The sequence below is a fragment of the Mizuhopecten yessoensis genome, unplaced genomic scaffold, assembly GCF_002113885.1.
Source record: "Mizuhopecten yessoensis strain PY_sf001 unplaced genomic scaffold, ASM211388v2 scaffold9431, whole genome shotgun sequence".
In the NCBI taxonomy this organism is placed as follows: domain Eukaryota; kingdom Metazoa; phylum Mollusca; class Bivalvia; order Pectinida; family Pectinidae; genus Mizuhopecten; species Mizuhopecten yessoensis.
This window is the reverse complement of record NW_018408044.1, coordinates 364487-382825: the sequence shown is the minus strand read 5'-3', so window position 1 is coordinate 382825 and position 18339 is coordinate 364487. Positions and strand designations below refer to the sequence as shown.

General features: G+C 36.4%; 2 protein-coding genes across 6 annotated transcripts in view; one reads left to right on the top strand and one right to left on the bottom strand.

The window, feature by feature from the left end:
- LOC110458105 (kinesin-like protein KIF13B) overlaps window positions 1–18339 on the bottom strand; it is a 333374-nt gene that overhangs the window by 175021 nt on the left and 140014 nt on the right. For all 5 annotated transcript variants that reach the window (XM_021509676.1, XM_021509680.1, XM_021509677.1 and 2 more), the window contains exons 3-8: window positions 14169–14226; window positions 13834–13891; window positions 11914–12006; window positions 9144–9330; window positions 8556–8643; window positions 7910–8044 (exon numbers count right to left, since the gene is read on the bottom strand). In XM_021509676.1, coding sequence (XP_021365351.1) covers window positions 7910–8044; window positions 8556–8643; window positions 9144–9330; window positions 11914–12006; window positions 13834–13891; window positions 14169–14226 — 619 coding nt within the window. The remainder of the gene's footprint in view (window positions 1–7909; window positions 8045–8555; window positions 8644–9143; window positions 9331–11913; window positions 12007–13833; window positions 13892–14168; window positions 14227–18339) is intronic.
- On the top strand, window positions 3131–5706 carry LOC110458108 (leucine-rich repeat-containing protein 4B-like). Its single transcript, XM_021509684.1, has one exon. It carries the CDS (start codon window positions 3347–3349, stop codon window positions 5510–5512), a length of 2166 nt encoding a protein of 721 aa, XP_021365359.1. The 5' UTR covers window positions 3131–3346; the 3' UTR covers window positions 5513–5706.

Sequence of the window (18339 nt, the reverse complement as noted above, 5' to 3'; positions counted from 1 at the left end):
CCATTCAGATCACTGTTGTTGCTTATATTTTGTTTATTTCCTTTTTATTATTTTTCATAAAAATCCGGCAAAGCATGGGTTTTCATTTCAGAAGTGATCTATCAAAGCTTTAATCATGCCAAAAAGAAGTCTTCAATGCATTTCTTTAGTTTTTGGCAGTGGTCAGGATTCTTTACTCAGACACGCCTACACTCTGCTATGGAATCTTCTATGTATTATATCTCCTGATTTAGAGCTAGGAGACATCTAATCATTACCCTATGGAGATGTATGGAATGGCAGACATTTAGACTACCACCTATCAAACAGCAGCCTCTCATTAATATAAATGTACTGCAAGAGGTTATCTCCCTTGTGAGATAGAGTTATCTCCCCTGTGACATTTTTATCTCCACTACCCAAACTTTGGTTAGAAATCTATCACTACTCGAGATAGGACACACAAAATCTGGCGTATTCTAGATAGGCAACAATAAACAGAAGGAATTTAATCCTGCCTCCAATGACATGAACTTTCAACCTTTGGAATTTGTTTCGATTTAGTGAATTCATGCTACAGCTTGTGAATTGGCACCTTACTGTTTACTTCAAACAGGCAAGTCTACTGGCATTGCTTAATTAGAAGGTCATGGTCGCTACCTTTAACCTCTGATCCAATCAAACTTCATTATTCAATATATATATTTAAAATTTTCAAAAATCACACCCTAAAGTTTATGACTATTTTGCTGTGTCTCATGAAAATAATTTCTTTCTAACTTAATAAATAATACATGCATATGTTCAAAAATCATAACCTAAAGTTAATTACTATTTTGCTGTGTCTTCTTGGAATATTTTCTTACCAAACTAAATAAAATAATACTTGTATGTTTAAATGTTTGAATATATGTTCGTTTCTGGGTTTTTATTGTGACTGTTCATGCTAAATATATGTATTTTTTTCAAACCGGCTGTTTACATAGGTATTCAGACAAATAATAATGAAACTAATCTATAACCTTCTATTCTACTCTAACCAGCCAGAGTTTTAATTATGTTATCAAATTGTAATACCTTATACTGATAAAAACATCAAAACTGTTTATGAAAAACATTCTGGACCTTAATCCACCGGAAATCTCACATTTATTACATAATTTACAACAGACTTTGTAAGCCTTAAATATTTTTCCATTATCTGTTGGAACCTCTGATGTTTTTATGACCGATTTTAATTTCAAAACACCTACAATCTTATAGAAATGATAACTGGAGCCACAGATCACACGTTTTTTGTTCGCTGACTTCAGTCTTGATTTATTCTACAGTAAATTGCAAAAAAAAATCAAAATAAACCACGTCCAAAAATTAATTTTCCGATAAAAAATAATGCCAGTAATTCTGTATATTGAGATTGATTAGAAGACTCTGATCCCCTCCATTGACAATCTACTCAGCTATAATACCAGGAACAGGGTGCAGACCAATTATCACAACACTGAGGGTATATTCTTATCACCAGATCTATACAAACTCACCACAATTTTATATACCTTTAAAACTGGGATATAAACCTGTTCTAGTTGATGCGAAGGTGTAGATAAATTGTGATAGGTCTACAACACATATTACACAGTTCTTTATAAACCTTGCCCCTATTTGGCCGTACATGCATGAAGATCTGGGTCCACTTAGCATATTCACCTAATATTTTCATTCCACATTAAAAAAAATGTATTTTGTAGCAAAATAATATTTTTGTTATATTCACCATTTCCTTTTATCTCACCGAGATATTTTGGACTGAAGAATTCTACACAATTCTATTTTAGTAAATATTAACAAGTTTTTAGTTTTAATAATATAACAAGACAATTAAAATGTACTACATTAAAAATGCAAAGGTGATCCAGCTGATTTAACTGACACTCTATCCAGCTAATTTTAATGATCGAGACATTTAAAACTTAGTGCTACATACTATATCTATACATTTACTGAATTAAATTGAAATGTATTTTTGATCAATATATGTAATTCAACCCACACAATATGGTATGTATTTCAGTACAGAGCGGTCAGCTTTGTCAGCATGCCAAGGTTTTATTGAGGCTGTGTGATTAATGGCTGATTTTCCCCTCCCTGTAACACGTTTCAGATAGGGATGTAAGTGTCTACCCTAAACAAACACCAGGTAAATGTCACAACTTTCTAATTCAATGGGACATTTTTCACTATAAATCTTAGGACTAGTTACTGTATGGTCAGATTGGGTTTGGTTAAAGCTGAAACGCTGCTGTTCTTACTATCCAAAGAACATGTGTAACAGGACTTCGTATAGATACTTAAAGACTAGTGCTTTGATTGGGTGAGAAGTTGAAACTATTGAAGACTGCGAATTCATAGAATGAATCATTATTCTGACTTGGTGAATCAAATATTTCTATTCAACGACAACAATCCTTTGGAATTAACCTCCAAGGGATATGCAAATTTAACTAGACCACTGTTTTGCGAGATACGTGTATAGGAAAAACTGAAAACGGCGATTACAACGGATGTCCTATTGAGACACTTGTGAATGTTTTGTTGGTAAATGAATGTTTTGGTATAAACACTAACTTTGTGAAACAAAGTCTTCAGATCTCCAGGATGTTATTTAATGTTTTGTCAGACAAGGGATGTCCACGTTGACAAACTGTTCCTCTGACAGGTGATGACACTTACAGGCTTAGGACCTTTGTACCAAGTACGTGTAGTAGCTAAGAAAGGCTATGACAGATAATGGTGATCGTCTCTCACAAAACATGACATCACAGATATGCGAAACTTTTTTGCCAATACTAGGATATCAGCTTTGTAATTATATACTGACACGTCTCTGACAAATCAGACAAGTGACAACACCTGGGTATTTTTACCCGGTATTTCTGAGTTTGGTATGAACGATTAATCAGTGACCTCGGATCATCAACAGCACCTCAGAATCTACATATAAAAGATATCATTCCAGAAGTCTCCACTGACAGAGTGACTTCTAGAGAAGTAATTGTGGGATCTATTTACTTTATACGGAACCATAAACTATTCTGACAATTTGATAGAGACTGTACTCTATTGATAAACGCTCAATACGTGTGTCGTCGTATTTATACTGTCGGATTAATCCGTTTCCCACGGAGACAATCAGGATGATGTGTTTGATCCAGGATCCTGATGATTGATGAACATTCTGGAATAATGTGTATTGTTACGTAATTTTTGACATCAGTGAACTTCCATAACAAATACTACCACCAGGAAACTTTGCAGCAATATCGGAAGTACAGTTCCCATTTAAAACCGATATAAGATTAACGCTACCATGGAGATTACAGATGTTCAGATAAACCGGCAACTTTTTAGACACATTTTGATTAGTATTGTCTTTGTGTTACAATGCTGGAGTGATGTCCTGGCCGTGCCATGTAATTCAATATGCACTACATGTGACAGAGATTCCGCAGGGCATGTTGTCAAGGTCGTGTGTACCGGGGTTGATATTCCCTCAATCCCAGACTCTGTACAAGAGATGTACCTTTCTGACGGCACAGTGAGTAGGCCGGGTATTTTCAAGGATTACGTGTTTATCGGTAAGACAGATTTGCATGTAATACATATGAAAAAATATGGTATAAAGATGGTGTGGGAATCACCCTTCATCAATCTGACGGACCTCATCGAGGTCGACCTCAGTTATAACGATATCCAAGACTTTGACAAGTCCAATCTAGCTGGGCCAGTAGCCTTACGGGTGTTAAAGCTGAGCCACAATAAGATACAACAGATCAATGATGATGCGTTTGTTAATCAGACATCTCTTAAGGAACTTTACATGTCCGTGAACAAAGTGACACAGATTCCAGCCAATGCTTTCCGTGGCCTTCGGAGTCTGGAGCACCTTGACCTGTCGTACAACCTTCTGACTACAATAAGCAGCCAGGCGTTCCATGATTGTTCCGCGCTACGGATACTGTCACTGCGGGGGAACCGACTAGACACTGTGGCCCCACACCTGTTCCAGGGCCTCAGTCACCTACAATCCGTGAACCTTCAGAGGAACCGTCTCTTCTCTATTGGCCAGGACGCCTTTGTTGGAACCAACATCACATTTCTTGACATGTCACGCAACCGATTACATGACGTACGGTCAACCATGGCAGTTTTGAAAACTGTATCTGGTGAGAATGTTGAAGTTGTTTTAACTGCTAATCTTTTAAACGTGAGCTATGGACCTGGAGTATTATCAGGTGTGACAGTCAAACTGTTAGATCTCCAGTACAATGGTATAACAACGTTTCCACAAGACACATTTGCAAATAATCACATTCGTAATTTGAAGTTAGCACACAACAACTTGAAATCCTTACCATCCAGCATGGAAGCCTATTTGGCAGCTGTAAAACCTAACATCACACTAGATCATAACCCCTGGCAGTGTGACTGTAGACTACTGTGGTTCTCTAAATATCTCAACCAGTTATCTCCTCCTGATCTGGGGACAAGACTACAGAGTACACTGCAGTGTAGCGCGCCCAGCACCCTACAAAATATCCTTATACAAAACATCGCTACGATTATAGAATCGGGATGCAAAACTACCATAGTGACAGCTACAGGTAATTATACATCCCCAGTAGCAAACATCACAGCGACCAGACCTACACCTGCAGTAAGTCTACCTGTACAATCCTCACCTGGAGCAGGTAAACCTGGACTGGGACCAATTAGTGCACCAAGTGTTCCTGTGACTTGGACAACTTGGAAAATGGTTACATCACCAGGAGGCAGCCAAACTGTGTCTGGAGCTGGTAGCTCAGTACCTACAGGGCTGCCACAGGTACCAGGTGGCATCATATCTACAGGGCTGCCACAAGCACCTGGTAGCATCATACCTACAGGGCTGCCACAGGTACCAGGTGGCACAACATCTTCAGGTCTGCCACAAGTTCTGGGTGGCATGAAACCTACAGGGTTGCCAGGTGGCACTACAACTACAGCGCTGCCACAAGTACCAGGTGGCATGAAACCTACAGCGCTGCCACAAGTACCAGGTGGCATGAAACCTATAGGACTGCCACAGGTTCCCGGTGGCATTTCAACTACAGGGATGACACAGGTACCCAATAGTACCCTAACTACTGGGCTGACCCCAGGTGGCACTTCACCTGTAGGACTTAACAGTGGAAACAGCCAAGGTGAATCTCAAAGAACAACTCAAAGCTCAGATAACTCCTTTCCGATTGGTGCTGTTGTGGGACCGCTTGCGGCATTGTGTCTGATAGGTGGTGCTATAGGGTGGTTCCTGTACAGGAAAAAGTCCAAAGGGACCAATGGGAGAGTGAACAGTAACCAGCCCCATGAACCAGAGGAAACGGATTATCTGTGGGGTAAACATCAGCCCATAACAAGGTCGCTTGGTCCGTCTAAAACATACTTCAACTCAAACTCCTTAAACAGCTTCTATTCTTATCAAGGTAACAGCATGTAAAATTTTATCAATTTTAAACATTTCTTTTTATATAGTTTTGACATCTGTGTCAAAAAGAAATCCAATACTTTTTTCAAAAACAATTTTTTATTATCAACAAGATATAGAAAGCAGGTAATAAGGAATTTCATAATCCATTAAATTGATGAATAACATTGTCGATATTTTCTGTATGGATTAAATAAAATAATCAAACTGAAACCATGCATGTGTTCATGTCTTCATTTGTATAAAACTAAACATTTGTATGTATGTATATGTGTTGCTTTATGATTGACTGGCTTTTATAAAATGACACCTCTGAAATGCTGAGTTAAATTTTAACAAAATTGAAATGCTGTGTTAAATTTTCATAACACCACTTGGTTGTAGTTTAAGAGAGTTACTTACCTCTGTTTATAGTCCTGACAGAGTTACTTATCTCTGTTTGTAATCCTGACAGAGTTACTTCCCCCTGTTTGTAGTTGGACATAGTTACTTACCACTGTTTGTAGTCCTGAGAGAGTAACTTACCCCTGTTTGTAGTTGGACAAAGTTACTTACCACTGTTTGTAGTTCTAAAAGAGTAACTTACCCCTGTGTGTAGTCCTGACAGAGTTACTTACCACTGTCTATAGTTCTAAAAGAGCAACTTACCCCTGTGTGTAGTCCTGACAGAGTTACTTACCACTGTCTGTAGTTCTAAAAGAGTAACTTACCCCTGTGTGTAGTCCTGACAGAGTTACTTAGGCCAAATACAATTATTTACTTGGTTCTCAGGCCAATTTTTTTCAAAATAGATGCGGCAGGGCGGGTTTTTTTTCATTTTACATGGCAAAAACGAGACGCGGGCGATTTTTTTTTATTGTGTAGTTTGTCAATCGTTCATTGTGGACATTACCTTGTCTTTTTATAGTTGTGTAGAGACCCGTCATAGAGCAAGCCTCCGAAAATCCCCCAACGATGTTCCAGACGAAAATCACGAACCCCCCATTCCTTATTTGTACAGAAATGAGCGCCATTTGAACACAAGACTAATAAGTCATAATCATTTTAATGCTTGCCTGTATCTCAATCCTTACCTTTATTAAAACGTTTTCGGGACTTAGATGACTAACGAGTAAAAACAACATGCGGACCAATTTTCTGGATTTTTTTTTAAAGATGGCGGCTGGTGCATTCACGATTTTTTTTTATTACTTTCACGATAAAATCGCCAATGCGCATGGTGCCATGAAATGCGCCCGGGCCTGAAAACCAAGTAATCTTTTTTTTTGGCCTTACCACTGTGTGTAGTCCTGCCAGAGTTTTTTACCCCTGCGTGTAGTCCTGACAGAGTTACTTCCCCCTGTTTGTAGTTGGACAAAGTTACTTCCCCCTGTTTGTAGTTGGACAGAGTTACTTACAGCTGTTTAAAGTTGGACAGAGTTATTTACCCCTATGTGTAGTCCTGACAGAGTTACTTCCCCCTGTTTGTAGTTGGACAGAGTTACTTTAATACCACTGTTTGCAGTCCTGAGAGAGTAACTTACGCCATGGTTTATACAAACTTTTGACCTCAAAAATTTAAGGACTTTTCAAGGGGTTTTCAAGACAAATTTTGAAAATTCAAGGGCTCATTTATATCGCAAAATAAACAAACAATTTTAATGAACAATATGCCCTTGAGGGGCTCGGATTGAAGGAAAGTCATCAGCATCCGTGTTTGGATTTGGATTAGGAACAGTCAAGGTAGGTCTCGATGTACTTGCCGTTGAAGTAGAGGGTTTGATAAAAAAGTCTGTCAAAGGCCGAGTTGAAGCGGTCCCCAAAATTTTCACATGTTTTTGACTTTTCATATGTGATGTAAGAGCCTATTCCCCATCTTGCCCAGATTGATAAATTTGTTACACAGGGAGCACAAAGCATAAGATAAGTCCTATCACCCTTGAACTCCCTCACCAAAAAAAATCTGGGATCGTCAAGCCATTTGCGATTGAAAACACACAAGTTTCCCCATCGCAGTTGTTGCGTTTGTGTTCCCCTCCTGTTAACAATACTCTTAATGCGCATGACCGTATGTCACTTTGGCGCTCTGACTACGAGTCTTACTCAATTCAAATGCAGTAATGATAGGTATTGAAAAAGTAAAACTGGAAACTTCATCGGTATATATTTTCCGGAATTATTAAAAATTACGATCTGCAATTTGACAATCAATCTGTTAAAAATAATTATTGTTTGCGATGAATGTTAACAAAATACTGAATTAACAGGACAGAAACGGATACCCAACTAACGTCACAGATTTTCAAGGGTTTTTCAAGGACTCCCATTGATTTTCAAGGGTTTTTCAAGACAGAAATCAAATTCAAGGGTTTATCAAGACCTGTGCAAACCAATGTTACCCCTGTGGGTAGTCCTGACAGAATTACTTACCCCTGTTTGGGTGTCACAGCGAGTCTGTGTCAGGATGATGTTGAACACAGCATGTGAGCGACTACTTTCGTTGTTCATGTTGGTGGCGGCCACTGTTCGTGACTTGTTGCCTTCATTCATTAAATTGTCTATATCCTGTAAAACAGTTGATGATGTTTATAAAAGTTTAGCTCTGAGAAATCAGGTTTTCTGATCAAATGTATTCATTATTAGATAAGCAGATAAAAAGTCTGGTTTATACAGGTGTCTGTATCATACAGTTCTAAATTGATACTGATTACTTTGTATTGAAGTTCTGTTTTATGCAGGTGTCTGTATTATAGATGGTTTAGTTGATAATGTTTACAAAACTGCTTATGGTAATCCCCAAAACAATGAAAAGTAACAGAAAGTTAAAATTATTTTTAACTAAAATATCTTAATCATACTTGTTTAAAATTACTGTTATGATAAGTGTATATTGATCTATTATATTTGGCAACCATTCAACTAAAGACAATTTAATATTAATACCATTTGGTCTGACAAATTGGCTTCAAGGCTGTGGTAAGGGAAGTAACTCTCGGATAAATTTCAAATTTCCACCTGCAGATTTTACAACTAACAAGTTCCTTGTTTGACAACCGATCAGTCGAGTGTTACTTACCTCAAAGGAAGCCACAGCCAGCATCGACAGACCATCCACATAGGGACCAAGTATATTGTGTTCTCGCACCTTCAGGTTCTGTTTACTTCTGTAGATTATAAAAGTTTATAAAAGCAATGATAGATATTGAAATGATTAGAGAAAAATAAAATAACAATAATTCCCCTTAAAACACAAAATCTTTATTCCTAATAAATCATCACCGAAAATTTGCTTTCAGTTTTGAAAACTGAAAACTTTTTTGATATATCATTTTATGTAGTTATGAGTCATCCAATCATATTCAAGCGATCATACTTTTTATTTATATAAATACTTAGACGTCAAATAGTCAATGTTCTCCAGAAAACAAACCCTTTGGGATCAAGCAATCATATTATTTAGTTATACAAACCCTTGGGGATCCACCAATTATATTATTTAGTTATACAAACCCTTGGGATCCACCAATCATATTATTTAGTTATACAAACCCTTTGGGATCCAGCAATCATATTATTTATACAAACCCTTGGGATCCACCAATCATATTATTTAGTTATACAAACCCTTTGGGATCCAGCAAACATATTATTTAGTTATACAAACCCTTTGGGATCCAGCAGGTCGTGAACTTTTTCATTGTAAATCTCCATGTATGATACTTCCACTTTGAAGCCGAGGTCAGGAGAGTCTTTCTGGGCGATCCTCTCAAACAGGGCATCACATATACGGGGGATGATCCCCTTACCATCTTCCTTAAAAGTTCCCATCATGGAATAGGACTTTCCCGACCCTAAAGGGATAGCAATATCATGTATAAATATATAGATATCTGCCAATATTTTCACTTGGAGTATTCTCCATAACATATGCATAGCTGCAGCAACCTGTAGTTTTTTTCTGGCCCAGAGTTACTTCCCTTGTCAAGGTATTCATCTCTAAATGTTCAATGTTTTTTGTCTTACAGCCCATATATAAGGCTTTCATTTTGATGCTGTGCATTTATGTTTCTGGACTGTAACAACAGTTAGGTGTAGGAAATTTACATTTCTAGACTGTAACAACAGATAGGTTTAGGAAAATTACATTTCTGGACTGTAACAACAGTTAGATGTAGGAAATTTACATTTCTGGACTGTAACAACAGTTAGGTGTAGGAAATTTACATTTCTGGACTGTAACAACAGTTAGTTGTAGCTAAGGCAGTGTATTTAAAATGTTTGTGTTTGACCGCTTTAGATTAAGATTTTTGTGTTTTATGTTTATTTTCAAACACACAAATTTCAAACAACTATAATTCTGTTAAATACATTGTATAATGTAGTTTGATTGATATAGTTTTGTAGAAAAGGACTTCAACAAATACTTTGTAGATCTGCACTAAATGGTATGCCTTATCTTGAAAGATTTTTTGTACATTTCAGGTTATAGGAGAAATAAAACTTCTAACTTCTAATGATCATTCACCATTTATATACAATCTAGGGAGTTAAGTTTCAAACACACCCGGTAACAAACAAGCTTCAGTAATCAAATTCTAACAATGAATTAACTCCCATGAGTATATAGGAGTAATCGTTGTGACCAATATATCAATATATATACAGAAGTTTATTATTACTTGTTTAAAGTATAAGTTCAGTTGTCGTGTGAACACTTGGGTTCAAAATGATAAACCCAATATACCGCCAAACACGTTATACAGCCAAAATCACAGAGGACAGAAGGTGGCGGTATAACAAGGTTTTACTGTATCTACTATAAATAAATTGACCAAAAATATACCTAAGCTTATGTTTGGGGTTTAAACATGACGGGAAATGAGAGTTAGGTACATTTAATTTCCTTTCTGAGAGTGTATGATTTAAAGGATTTGTGGTTGAAGAAAACAAAAGTTTCAGGAGGAAATCAATTTTTGACTGTCTCACATTGATAAGGAGAACAATTACTGCCCACCAGGCATACACTCAAATGGACCACATCTGGTCACTTTTTAAACACAATTACTCGTCCATAAAATCGATTTTACATGAGTGACAACTTAATGGAGACTCATAAATATGTAAATCTGAAGTATGTAGCTTTTACCATAGTCAGCAACAGAAGTCACACTATTCAAATAATTGACAAAATGATGGGAGTTACTGCCCCTTAGCCAACAGAATTGATCCTCTGGAGCAGACTCCTCCGAGTTCATGTAGAGTTCAGTCATTAATTTTAGCCAGTAATATGTTTTTATGACCAAGCTATATAACTATATTTGTTCTCATATTCCTGTTTTATGTCCGCAGACAAGTTGTTACAGCAAGCTGTGTGTTGTTTCCTGTATCGACCCGTGGGAGTCGTACTATGTTCCCCTAACCTTATATTCACCCATATCATCACAGATTGTTTGCTAGGCAACCAATTAAACGCTTGAAATACCAAAAATAGTTTGCTCAGTTGTTTGTTATCACAAGTAATACCTGTTACATTTGTTAAATTAAAGGTAAGATCGTACAGAAACGTGTTACTGACCTTTAATATCACATTTATACTTCGTAGCCCGAGTTTCCTCTGGCCCCACACCAGACATCTATATGTAAAAAATGTCTAAGTCTGGTGTTAGGGGAAACTCAGACTAATTACTTAGATACAGTATTACATATCAATAGGTGGTAGACTTTTATGTCATATACTCTAGAAGTGGACATTTTTTCACATTGATGAAATTAGTGCAAAAATATGCAAATGCAAAAACCTATCTCCAGAAAATATATAGAGTTAAGACATACAGTAAAACCTTGTTATACTGCCATTATTTGTCCAGAGAAATTTTGGCAGTTTAAATGTGTTTTAGGGAAATGAATAAAATAATTCTTTAGAAAAAGAGAAAAAGGAAACTTGAAATACGTTGGCAGTAAACGAGGTTGCAAATGAAAGTGGGGTATTATATTGAGGTTTCGTGGGGTATTGTATTAAGGTTAAGTGGGGTATTATATTGAGGTTTAATGGGGTATTATATTGAGGTTTAATGGGGTATTATATTGAGGTTTAGTGGGGTAATTTGTTGAGGTTTTACTGTACATAGTTTATAGGTTTCTAAATTCAGAACTATTGCCAACGTGAGTACTTCCACACCGCCATCACTTTAAATGATCACACAGCGAACTTTTTCGCACGCGAGAATTTCCACTTTACAGTATTGTGTTACTTTGAATAGGACATCAACATGTAATTGGCTTAGGTATGGTCGGTAAATATATCACACAAGGTGTTGCATGGTGGGACATTTCTGGGGTATGGCTGTTAATTATTTGGTCAATTGATGAAGTAAATTAGGACAAGAATATGTGAGAGCTTTCAATTCTGTTGTCACCAAGTAGACGAGATGTACCTGTTTGTCCATAGGCAAATATACAGCCGTTGTACCCATCAAAGGCCTGCCGTAGTACATCCTGACCAAGGCAGTTAAAAACGTGTTCTTGACCTGAAAGAAAATTTAAAATATTCATATTTTACAATAAAACACACTATGCAATATCTCTGGTAATATAGAATTCGAATGACATTTGAAAGATTTTAAATTCATTATTAACCCTTAACTAATTCACCCTTGAAGTCACATTTGAACTCTTACAATTCAAAGTCTGGACTATTTTAGGGGTGAATGAGTAAATGATCCCTGACCTACTGCAGGCAAAACATAAGAGAACTCCACTGTAGCTGTTCATATATACAGTTACCTCCCCTTAATTTCGTTTTTGATAAAATTGTAGTGCAATTAGGCTTGGGCACTATTGACCTGGTAGCTCAGTCAGTTAAAGAGACAGGATAACAACCGGAGGTCCAGGGTTCAAATCTTGTTCTGGCCCTGTTGAACTTACATTCAGAATAGTGTTCTTTCCAGAAAACCAGTTTCCATAGGTACAGTTTTTGACAATGGTACAGGCATCCTTAAGTGATAATTATGTTTAATATACTCATTTATTTAAAAATATGATTTTAATCTTATTCAAACATATACATACAATGCAGTGTTTTTTTGCATAATTGATTATCATATTTCCCACATTGCTATTTATTTCATACATTGTGTGACACAAAGCTTATCTTTATAAACATGTTTCACTCAGACCTGTATATATATATATACTGGTTAACACAACCGACACAAAACTGTCATCACAATTCTTTGATCATGTGACAATGTAAACAGCGCTATCTCTACAGGATGACACACCAAACTTTTCATTATAAAGTAATTTCATAATGGAGGCAATAATCATTAATACAATTTATTTAAATGGAAAAAACAAAAACAAATTCTGCTCTTCAATCTATTATTGTGATCTAATTCTCTTCAGATTATTCTAAAACAAATTTTCAGGAAAACCAAAATCAATTTCTGATTATACAAAATCTGTTTTGAAATCGAGATAAAAACTGCTGATAGAATTGAATGCTATAGGATTTACAGCTTTCCTCACTCTCACTCTCTCGACCTTGGCAATTAATTGATGAAGGTCACCGGTGTGGATTGGTCTGGCCGCAGGAAATCCCATGATGCCACATTTATGACGGGAGTCCAGACATGATCTCATACCTGTGTGCTAACACTGATGATCTGTCACACAAATAATCAGCGAGATATTGCTAAATTTCAATCTTGGGATGACTGGGAGTCGCTTAAACCCAATTGATTTAGTTTTTAGTGTTGTTTTATGTGGTGTGTATAGACCGCCCGGTGATAGTGTATTACATAACACCCGAACCACTCTCATTTCCATTTCCGTCCCGTGATTAAAAGTAGATTACCTCACCATCACACTTTACGTACGATCAGCCTGACCTGACGCCCAGGGAAATTTCCTCTTTTAATCAATCAATATATTCTGTTTCAAATTAATTTTTATCAGTATTGAAAATATTTTTTTAATTTTGAAAAGCTATTTCTTGTACCTCTAATGAAATGAAATGAAGTATTTGTAAGTCAAATAAACTGGGTAGACGAAGGATTCCGTCAGCATCCATTATTCAGAGCACGAACTATAAATCAGTTATTTTACTGATGTTTCTTATTTTATCAAGAGACGTCCCTTAAACGATTTATAATCTAGGGTTGGATATTAGCAAATATTGAACAATAACCTGAACCAATACATTTGTTTCTTCCTTGTATAATTGTGTCTCAGATACTGAATAGTGATATCAATAGCAGTTTACTATTCCGCTTCAAACCTACCTGTACATCTGTCATTTACAGACAATTGCCATTAGTCTACTTTATTGTTCATTCATGTACATGCACACTTACCTGCAAATTTTGGATTATTTTCGTCCATAGACCAAAAACAGTGATCGAATGCAAATGTCTGAAATGGAAAAGATTAACATTTTTATTATTTTTATTGCAACTGTTATATACCCAACAAAACAGTGTCTTAAATGCCACAGTTATCTCCCTTGCTATGAAATAAATCAGTTATTTACCTCACCATGACATCACTTATCTCCCTTGCAATGACACTTGATCATTATCTACCCAGGGTACGGTCCCTACTAAGACATCAGATTTGTCTACTTACCCATGACACTAGACAGATATTGTTATTTACTTTACCATTACATGAGACAGACAGAGTTATCTACCTTGGGTGCCTTCCTGCCACCAGCCCCACTTCCTCGCTCTCCTCCACCATCATGGGGGCTGTAACAAAGAAGTAAAGAAAATTACACCAATGTTAAGTCTCCCCTGACAAGATTTCTGTAAACCACATACTGATGTCTAATACTGACCTTTAGGATACTGTTACACTGTTTTTTTCCTACAGGTATTATATGTACACTGAGTGATTGCTAGTTTTTTGCCAAGGTTGATATGTAGCCTTTGTCACGACTCGTTTTAAATGCAAGACTGAATGTCTACCATGATGTTCCTTCAGTCATTCTATCAAGGTGTCTTTATATTGGTTTTAAATGTAATTTTGGTCTTTGATTCAAAATCTGGTTTTTTGTGTGTACAGATAATTAACAATTCAACAATGATACCCTTGGTTAGGTCTGTGATTGGTAAAGGACACAATGTAACAGAAACCAAAAAACAGGTTTTAAACAAAAGACCAAATGGACCTGTATTTCTCACCAATTACTTAATGATGATGTACGTGATTGTGCCACCGAAAGCTATGGTGGTCCTATTTGAATCCATCATTTATTTTAACTCATTCAACCCTAAAATTTTATAATGAACTATTCCAACCTTTGAATTGGAGGAGTTCAAATGTGCCTTCAGGGATGAATGAGTTAACAAACTTGATAACCTTATCTCCTATAAACAACATGTCAAACACCATCATTACAGATCTCATGGTTCATTAGAAAGTATTTAGACATTCCAAGTAAATGTTTGAATATTTTAATATATTTGACCCCTGTGACCTTTGGATGTAAGTCAAGGATATTTATTACAGACCTTATTCCACAGGTTCAATGCTCGTGGAAGCCATATATATTTCATAAGTTTGGTTAATCTTTCTTCATAAATGCTTCCTGTGAAATTTTACTGAAATCAGCAGTGGCTGAACATAGTATATTTTTTTTCGAATGAAAGACACTGGACAAAAGGTGATGACAATAGTTCACAAGGACATTTCATGGGTTTAATAAACCATACAATGTATAAACCATACAATGTATGAACAATACAATGTATAAACCATACAGTGTATAAACCATACAGTGTATAAACCATACAATGTATAAACCATACAATGTATAAACCATACAGTGTATAAACCATACAATGTATAAACCATACAATGTATAAACCATACAATGCATAAACCATACAGTTTATATAAACCATACAATGTATAAACCATACAGTGTATGAACAATACAATGTATGAACCATACAGTGTATGAACAATACAATGAATCTGATTGAAGGTCTGGTTTACACAGGTAATACAGAATGTAATTAATTAAAGGTATTGTTGATTTTAACAGACTTCTAGAATATAACATTCAGATTACACTGGTTACCATAACACAGATGACATACTGGGAAACATGTGACTGTTTGATATTTCGTTAACTCATTCACCCCTGAAGACACATTTGAACTCTTCCAATTCAAATGTTAGACTAGTTCAATATGGAATTTCAGGGGTGAATGAGTTAATACTTAGTTAAGGTTGTAAAACCTATAAAGTGATCATCTCTCTGATTTGACATTTCTGTAGGTTCCTTTCAAATACAACTTGAGATTTGTTTGACAAAGGGATTGAGCTATTACGGACTCGAACAAATGTTTTTTCTGGTCTTTTGAGAGAAAAGCCTAAATGTCACACACAAATGCTGTACTGGAATCATGATGGCATCAATCTTCCTAGAATCGTGAGAAAGTTAGTTTTAAGAATACTCGAGTTGTCTTATGAGGATATAGATTAGCAGCTACAAAAAGATTCTGATCCTCCATTCGTCCCTGAGGAGTTGTTCTCATCCAATTTGGAGCCACAGTTCCTCGTCTGTGATGACAAACTCAACACACAAAATATTTGAGAATTGCTAAAGTCATTCTGCTAGCCGTTAGAATCACTACAGTCGGAAGTTCCACGTGCTGTTGGAAGTATTTGATTTGGGCATTCCCGTTTATGAGGTTTTGTGTCTTCCCCTGGCGAGTGTTATTGGTTTAGGGGCGGAGATCGTGATGTCACTGCAGTTATACGAAAACCATTGACTTCTGTAAATAGTTTAATTTCTGTCATTTGTGAATGTCAGCGTGTGCATGTTAATTAAGTAAGGAACCTACAGAACTGTGACAGGGTTAGAAAGACAAGTCAAATTAGGGTACTCAACTGATCACATGGGGCAAGGATTTAATTAAGTTTTTTCCTTTTGAAACTCTGCTGTCTTCTCAAATATTTCCTTACATGAAATGTAACTGTAAGTATTCTGATCACAAAATTGTGGACATTTAGGTTAAACGATAGATTTTCTTTTCTTGGAAAATTGAAATTCTTGTGAATATTGTAACGATTTTCATTGTAAATAGTGTCAAAATTGCCAAACCAGCTTCAGGCTCTAAGAAGGAATGTTCCGTTAGCTAAGTGGTAGAACGTCTGACTAGAAATCCTTGGGTCAATGGTTCAATCCAATATTCTTTGCACTACTTCCTTCCCATTAAATATCATCAGATATCATCACCCTACCAGACTTCAGTATGAATATAAAGTCCTTCATTTCTCCTTATATTGAAGTTGCTATAATGACTAGACATAAGGTTGGAAAATGTTTATTTCACCCACAAAATAATCAAATTCCAGATGCCAAAAGACGAAATTCAATTTTGAAAAACTTTCGAATATTTTTTGAATTAGCCTTGGGTGAAGCTCCGACTGAATAAGTAAACAGAGTTTTAAGCTCCACAAATTGTATTGATTCTACTTGTTCTATGGACTTGACAGCCTCTTAAGCTGGACTCCATCCGTGGCTACAATCAGGGGAGATAATTAGGATGTCTTGTGTGACAGTGTCTGGGGCATATAATCAACTCGGTTCTGATCAGCCTCCGTACTTAATGCCTGCTGTGTAAATAGTGATCATGTACCAGGTCTTGACACTGTTTAGAGTTTGTATTAATCCATATACCAGACAGTATACATACTTCAGGGCTACCAAACTCTTATACTTGTTATATAAGGTTGTGCAAACTCTATGGAATGGCTTCCCAGCTAGATTACTCCCTCAGGAAATACTCTTAACTTATTCACCCCTGAAATTTCATAATAAACTATTCTGTCCTTTGAATTGGAAGAGTTTAAATGTGTCTTCAGGGGTGAATGAGTTGAAGACAAAAGTTGACAGACAGAACCCCCCCTTTCCCCACACCCTCAACTTCATTCACATCAAACCTGTAATAAATCCTTGAATGTGATTATCCTTTGACGGACCAAACCAAAAGACTTTTTTTTGCTCTATCAAAACATTTAATGATTAATACTTCTGATATTACAATGTTCCTACATAAAGCTTGTTGGTATTGTTGATTTTTGTGATACCAAATACCAGGAAATGTTCGTCGAGTCAAACTTTCACCCTTTGCCAGTGTTAAGTATTTTACCTGGCTCTCCAGTCTGGCTCTCCGGTCTGGATCACCATGATGATGTCACAGATATTGTGACATCACATAGACCAGGAGCACAGATCAACAGTACAGCTATTGTGACATCATATAGACCAGGAGCACAGATCAACAGTACAGCTATTGTGACATCACATAGACCAGGAGCACAGGTCACCAGTACAGCTATTGTGACATCACATAGACCAGGAGGAAAATATCACCTGTCATACCAGCAGTTACTGATTTCATAGTGCTTTCGTACTTCTATTTATTTTCTTGCTTTTCAGTCTTAAAGGTAAGCAAGAAATGCCATCTATCCCTTGGAAAGTAAATAGATATTCAAACTCCTGGGATGACAAATGGAAGAAAGTACATGGAAACCTTTGTTTTTCATCAACATTTCATCCTCAGGTTTGAATCATCACGCTTGTTACCCCCATCCAGATTGTCAAAAGGGACAGATTCTAATAGAGATGTGACATTGCTGTGATACAATGTGACATTGCTGTGGTACAATGTTATACAATGTGACATTACTGTGATACAATGTGACATTACTGTGGTACAATGTTATACAATGTGACATTACTGTGATACAATGTGACATTGCTGTGGTACAATGTTATACAATGTGACATTACTGTGATACAATGTGACATTGCTGTGGTACAATGTTATACAATGTGACATTAC